Source organism: Sander lucioperca, chromosome 18 (assembly GCF_008315115.2).
Source record: "Sander lucioperca isolate FBNREF2018 chromosome 18, SLUC_FBN_1.2, whole genome shotgun sequence".
Lineage (NCBI taxonomy): Eukaryota > Metazoa > Chordata > Actinopteri > Perciformes > Percidae > Sander > Sander lucioperca.
Window position 1 is genome coordinate 8,997,857 of NC_050190.1, and position 7,500 is coordinate 9,005,356.

Below are 7,500 nucleotides of genomic sequence, written 5' to 3' on the forward strand. Positions count from 1 at the left end.
TGTTCGGCAGTATTCATTTGTAAAATTATCACACGGAGAGAAAGTTAGAAGCCATACAATGTCTTTCTTACTTTTCCTTCTTCCTCCTTCCAATCTCTAAACGCCGTGCACCATGTTGCTACGGTTTCCGTGTTAAACGGCATGTTTCCTCTGAATGGTGTGCAGCGGCTGTGAGTGAGGTCATCTCTCGTTATGTGGGCATGTCTCTTGTTTATTGGCTGAGTCAGCTGATACCCAATCAGCAGAGACGTGTCTGTAAACTCATGGTACCCAAAAGAAAAAATTTTACATCTGTGGACAATAAAGTTTTCCGTATTCGTTTTGGGGTACCTGCATCTTGGTGACGTTGGGGAAGTCTCCAGGACTGATGTGGTGCTCTCTCTGCAGGATGGTGTAGATCTCTGGCAGCCTCATGATCAGCTCCTCCTTCTTCTTCTCCCGCCCAAACAGAGATGGCATCTCCTTCTTCAGGTAGCTGATGATGTACGCCTGCACCTGCACGCACCCAAATCAGCCGGCGGTTAAAGGTCCCATGGCATGAAAATGTCACTTTATGAGGTTTTTCAACATTAATATGCGTTCCCCCAGCCTACCTATGGTCCCCCAGTGGCTAGAAATGGTGATAGGTGTAAACCGAGCCCTGGGTATCCTCAAAGCCCGTCTACGGAAAGCCGTTCCACTCCCTATTCAGCCCCATTGTACCTACTTTGGTTGCAGTTCCACCAGAGTTCCACTGGGGGTGATCACGGTCCAGTGCAAAATGAATGGGACCCTATGGAGCTAGACGGCTAAATTTGTCTCTTTCGCCTGATTGTTGTTGAGAAATCTCAGATTTGATTGTAGTTTTTGCAAGTTCAACATGGATTATAGGTCAAAAGTTGAATGAACGAGTACTTATGCCCTTTCGATTTGTTACAGGTTGAGTCGTTGTTGCCCATAACACGCTAGCATTCTGCTAATGAATGCTGATTGGTCAGTGAAGGACTGATCGCGATCGGAGATCCCGTTTGACGGCATCCGAAGCAGAACCAGAATGCCAGAGTGAATATTTCGGCGTGGTCTTTAAAACATTAGCAAACCTCTTTCTAGCCTGTGTATTAATAGGGAGAGTCTAACCTGTCAGCTGTGTATTAACAGGGAGAGTCTAACCTGTCAGCTGTGTATTAACAGGGAGAGTCTAACCTGTCAGCTGTGTATTAACAGGGAGAGTCTAACCTGTCAGCTGTGTTGTCGATGCCTCGAGAGAAAAAAGGAAGCGACTCAGAGCTCGCCGTAAAGCAGAATCTCTGGCCGTATATGTGTATGACGTCATTGACATTTTAAAAGGCTTTTTAGAACAAAAAAGCCACTTTAAAAAAATCTAACACCCAGCAGTGTGTATTTTCTTAGCCTCCCCTTTCAAATGCAACATTCAAATTACTAGACAAAAAATTATATCCTGAGAAAAGTGGATTTTGAGGGGTATAGCTCCATAGAGTCCCATTCATTCTGCACTGGCCTGTGAGCGCCCCCTATATGGAACTCTGGTGGAACTGCAACCAGTTCAGAAGCCGGAAGTAACGAGAGAGTGGTGTCGGTACACGATCCGTTCTGCCTGCACAATCCGTTCTGCACATGCGCAAGATAATACTGTTCCATACGACCTGCACGATCTGTTCCACGCTAGCCTATGGCTAGCCTCCACCGGGAAGCTAACGTTAGTTTAGCTAACAGCTAATTTGGCTAACCGCTAGCTGACAGCTAGATTCAGTCTAAAATAACGTTAACTCAAACGTAATGGGAAAAGCAGGCTACAGCTAAATTAAGACTTCACAGTAATAACAATGAAGACAAGTATTGAGTGATTGTATTTTAAATGAGCACAAGTAAAGTAGAACTGACGTAACAGCTGTTATATATGTTAGGTGTTTGTTATATATGTCAACGTTTATTTTCAAGTTTTATTTTGAGGGTCTTTTAAAGTTATTACATGCTGTCTCAGCTAGCAGTTAGCCGAATTAGCCATTAGCTAAACTAACGTTAGCTTGCCTGTGGAGGCTAACGGCAGACCGCTACAATCAGCTAGCGGTTAGCCGAATTAGCTGTTAGCTAAACTAACGTTAGCTTGCCTGTGGAGGCTAACGGCAGACCGCTACAATCAGCTAGCGGTTAGCCGAATTAGCTGTTAGCTAAACTAACGTTAGCTTGGCTGTCGACCGGAAGCGTGGAACAGATCGTGCAGTGTCGTAAATCCTCGTACAACCGCGCATGCGCGAACATTTTGCGCATGTGCAGAACGGATCGTGCAGGCAGAACGGATCGTGTACCGACAAGTGGAACTTCTTCCCATATTAGAAATTCTTTGGTATCCTACTCTGCCTTTGAGGAAATGAAAGCTCAGATGGACCAATCAGGAATCTTCCCTTTATGACGTCATAAGGGGAAAGGTTACCTCCTCTTTCTCTGCTTTGCCCGCCCAGAGAATTTGGCCCACCCATGAGAGAGACAGAGAGACATCATGGCTTTCAAACGAGCAAAGTGGCAGTTGGTCAAGGCCACACCCCCACCCTCCACCTTGCCCCCCCCCCCCCTCTCTCCTCCTCAATAACATTTAAAGCTACAGACACAGAAATGGCACATCCTAAGGAACGCTCATTGTGGGACTGGCTCTAGTGGCTGTAATTCTGCACCAAGGCTGAATTTCAGGAAAGAGACTTCAGATACAGTATTAGGGGACCACTAAGGTCTATATAAAGAGACTTCAGATACAGTATTAGGGGACCACTAAGGTCTATATAAAGAGACTTCAGATACAGTATTAGGGGACCACTAAGGTCTATATAAAGAGACTTCAGATACAGTATTAGTGGACCACTAAGGTCTATATAAAAGCATCCATAGAGCACCATGTCATGGGACATTTAAAGGAACAGTCCCATTTCTTGGATTTAACTCGTGTTGTCCTCGGGTCAAATTTGACATTTTTTACGTTTTTTTATATCACAAATATAGGTTTCTTTCCGCCAAATTGCCTAAAAATAACATGGATGACTGGATGTATGTTGTATTGAACCCATACCACGTAAAATGAATGATTACTTCCATTGAACGTTGGGCGTTTTATTCAATTTTAAAGCATTTGAAAAAAATGTTTTTTAAAAGGTTTAAACTTTGACATAAACAAGTCTGTGATTTTACTCAACATCCTCTGAACTAAACTATTAGTCACTCAAAAATTAGGTAATACAGTGGTGCTCATAAGTTTATGAACCCATGCTAAAGTTGACTAAAAAGAGGAATAAAAAAATCATCTTTTGGAAATTGATCTTAATGCCTTAATACAAACAATTAGGAAAAATCCAACCTTTAGGGACACCAATTTTCTTTGTGAATGAATAATGTATCGTAAATAAATAAATGTTCTTCCTTAAAATACAGGGGGCATAAGTCAGTAGCCTACACCCCTATGTTAAATTCCCATAGAGGCAGGCAGACTTTTATTTTGAAAGGCCAGTTATTTCATGGATCCAGGATACTATGCATCCTGATAAAGTTCCCTTGGCCCCCACATCATCACATACCCTTCACCATACCCCCACATCATCACATACCCTTCACCATACCCCCACATCATCACATACCCTTCACCATACCCCCACATCATCACATACCCTTCACCATACCCCCACATCATCACATACCCTTCACCATACCCCACATCACCACATACCCTTCACCATACCCCCGGTTACGGGTTAATAAACCCTATACAGGATATAGTGAATGAGTGAATGAGTGAATGAGTGAGTGAATGAATGAGGTTTTAAACACAGTTTATGTGTTAAACAGAACAACCCTAACCCCAACCCTAACCCCCCCAACCCTAAATAGACAATCACTTCTCTTTTGTATTGCACTATTTGCACATTAACACTGTACATTTCATATTTTATATATTATTACTGTATATTTGTTTTTAATATATATGTAAAAAGTCTGGATAATATATGTTGTTTGTATATGTTATACCTGGAGTGGTAACAAAAATAATTTCCCCCTGGGATTATTAAAGTATTTCTGATTCTGAACAGGAGACCCAGCGGCGCCAGGTCAGAGGGTGAGACTCAATCCTTCATAACAACCAACTGCATTATGGGAGCTGGAAGGAAGGAAGGAAGGAAAGGAGGGAGGGATGCAGGTAGGGAGGGAGGGAGGTCACTGACTTTCTAAATACACCAGTATCATTAATCCGTATGTAATCGAGGGAGGGAAACCAAAACACGTTGTGATTGATGAGCTCACGGGCAGAGGGAACACGTCTGATGAAACAAAGTGCCGTTGTCTCCTCTCTCTCCAAAAGACCACCAGACTCCTTTGAAAAATCATTTTATCTAGTAGGACACTTTCAACCTACACAAAAAGTGTTTGGCGTGATATGTCGCAGCCTTTCCAGATGTGTTTAATGCATCAGTTGATATCGCGATGACGATGAAACAATGTACTGTGCAGCCCTAGTTATGGTGTGACTTTGGTGTTTTAAAGCAGGGGTCTCAAACTCGTGGCCCGGGGGCCAACTGAGGCCCGTAGGATATTTTGTGGCCCCCCTACTTGACATCAAAGTTTAGTGTCAGTGCGGCCCGCGCGTCATTCTGAAACGCACCAGTCGTTGCGTGTGCCGCGCTAGCCACGCTTTTATTTTATTTTTTTATCACTTACGGGCTACCATAGCTAGTCTCGTGACTGCGGCGTTTGTTGTCAACGGTTGTCAAGCTAGCCAACCGTGAAGTACCTGGGGAAGGATCAACGTTAGTCACTTGGTTGAAACGTGTTCCAGAGTATACGCCTTCACCCAGTTCCAGTCACGTCTCTCTCAAAACGTGCCGTGAAGAGAAAGGTTGGCGACGAGCACAGGCAATTTCAGTGAAAGTGGGAGACGGAATATTTTTTTCTATCGAGCACAGGGGCATCCCTACATGTCTCATATGCACAGAGAAAGTTGCGGTGTACAAGGAATATAACATCAGACGTCATTACTCAACTAGACATGCTGAGGAGTATACAACATACCAGGGAGATGAGAGAAAGAACCGGGTCGCCAATCTTAAAAAATGTCTATTGAGGCAACAACATTTATTTAAGAAAGCAAACAAAGAATACTTTTGTTGAATACTTGACGCGGCCCAGCCTGACCCACACTCTACCTCGAGCAGCCCCCAGGTAAATTGAGTTTGAGACCCCTGTTTTAAAGGGTTAGAAATTAAACAAACTAAAACTAACTCAGCGATGGAGGCAGCGGTAGAGCAGCAGCTCCCATGTTCTGCGACGTAAAATCACTGTTTTTATCAAAGGAGTCTGGTGGCGTTGAAGGCCTTTCTGTTTAACCAGAAACAGCTCTGAGGTCTCTAGCGCTGAACCCACCAGACTCCATTTAAAAAAATATACTTTTAGCGTGTATAGAGCCAACATGTCTTTACATGTAAATCGGTAAACTATGTGTTTATTTCAACAAAAACTAGAGTTGTGATGGTTGGATGGTTGAAGACGACCCAAGACGGCTTTTCATAGTTATATTTTGTTTCTGTCCACGTTGAATGAAGTGTATTTTACGATGCTAAAATTACTGTTTATTTACATGGAGTCTGGTGGGTTTAGCGAACGCAATCTCTCGGATGTTTTTATGTTTAATAAAAGGCTCTTACTCTTTAACAGAAAGGTCGACATCCTTAGAAATCCTTTCCATAATGTTGTCAGACACTTAGAATAATAATCTGAGTCTGTCAGCGGCAAAAACAGAACTTTTGTGAAGGTAAATACAAGCTGCACAATTACTATTAACTTACATTGCAGCTTGTTTCTTGCTTAATTCTGGACCAATGTCAATGATTGTTGTTCCCATGAGTCACTTAGCCTCAAAAACATGGGAAAATAGGGTCGTGGTTGAAAAAAATATAACCGGTAGTTACCCTTTAAACTGATATAGATGCTTTAAGGTGTCTAAAATAGCTAAATAAGTGAAGGAAGCAAGAGAAAGAGGGGGTGAGGGAAACTGAACACATGAAGAGAAAGAAGGCTTTCCTGAAAGAAGTGAAACAAGAGAAATTTGCAGCTCCACCCTCTGAACTTCAAACGCCACGGACAGACTGATGGAGGGCCGTCAGCTTTCACACAACAACATCTCAGAGCGACTTGTGATTTACTATTCAGAGCTTCCTTCCCTCCCTCCTCGGAAGGTTTCAGGAAAGAAAAGTCACATGTTTGATATAGCACAGTATGATTTACGCTCCTCTTTTGTTTATTCTTCGTTGTTATTCCAGTAAATGTCTTAATTTCTCATTCTTAGTCACATCCGTCGGCCTGTTTATGTATTTATGTGACAGTTTGCTCTTACCCTCCTGTTGTCCTAGGGTCAAATTTGACCAGTTTACGTGTGGCCGGGTTGGCTCAGTGGGTAGAACAGGCGCACGTATAGATAGAGGTTTTATGCCTCGACGCAGAAGTCCGGGGTGTCTTCCCCCCCTCTCTCCCCCCTTTCTCACCTAGCTATCCTGTCCATTAAAGGCGGAAATACCCAAAAAAATAATCTTTCTATGTCAGAACTATGACAAAAGAACGTTGAAAAAGTGACCAAAACGCAGGAAATAAATTCAACAAAAACATTTTTTTTTAAATGCTGAATAGAGTGACCAAAAAAATCTGAAAAAGTGACCAAAAAAACCATCAAAAACATAGCCAAAGGTGACAAAAACTTGTTTTAAAAAAGTGACAAAAAAATAGAAAAAAATGAGAAAAAAAAAACAATTAAAAAAACGCCAAAGAAATTGGAAAAAGTGACAAAAATCCCCATCAAAAACATCACCAAAGGTGACAAAAATATGTTTAAAAAAGTGACAAAAAAAATTGGAAAAAAGTGAAAAAAAGACAATTAAAAAAACGCCAAAAAAAGTGACCAAAAATATTGGAATAAAATTGACAAAAACATTGAGAAAAGTGTAGTAAAAGAACAACAAAATGTTGAAATTTCGACCCAGAAAAACACAAAGTTGCAGGTCAACGGGAAGACAAGACAAGGGTTAATTGTCAGCTTTTAACCATCTAGGATTCTGCTCAGTCGGCTGTATCGTTGGTCTTTATGCATGTACTCCATGTTTGCTTTACTGTCAGTTTTTATGCATCTCTGACTGCCTGTTTGTCTACTTTATAGTGTTTTACCACGTGAGTCATTTCTCAAAGCCTAACCAGGGACAAGGACAATGTTTACATGCACATTATATTCCGTTTTTTTGCTCTTATTCTGAAAAAGACAATATTCCTCTAAGCTGGCTCCATGGATAATGAATGTGAATATTCCTCTAATATTCCCTAAAGAGATAGACCTTTTAGTTAAAGAGTAAGATCCTTTTAGTTTAACATGAAACAGCCCCGAAATCACCATCACCAAACTCCATCAGACTCCATGTAAATAATCAGGACTTTTATCATCGTAAAACACACTTCATTCAAAGTGGACAGAAACGAAATAAA

At 41.7% G+C, this 7,500-nt stretch overlaps 1 protein-coding gene across 2 annotated transcripts in view; it reads right to left on the minus strand.

The window, feature by feature from the left end:
• ehd4 (EH-domain containing 4) overlaps window positions 1-7,500 on the minus strand; it is a 47,533-nt gene that overhangs the window by 2,750 nt on the left and 37,283 nt on the right. For both annotated transcript variants that reach the window (XM_035994452.1, XM_031310664.2), the window contains exon 7: window positions 331-495. In XM_035994452.1, the coding sequence (XP_035850345.1) occupies window positions 331-495 (165 nt within the window). The remainder of the gene's footprint in view (window positions 1-330; window positions 496-7,500) is intronic.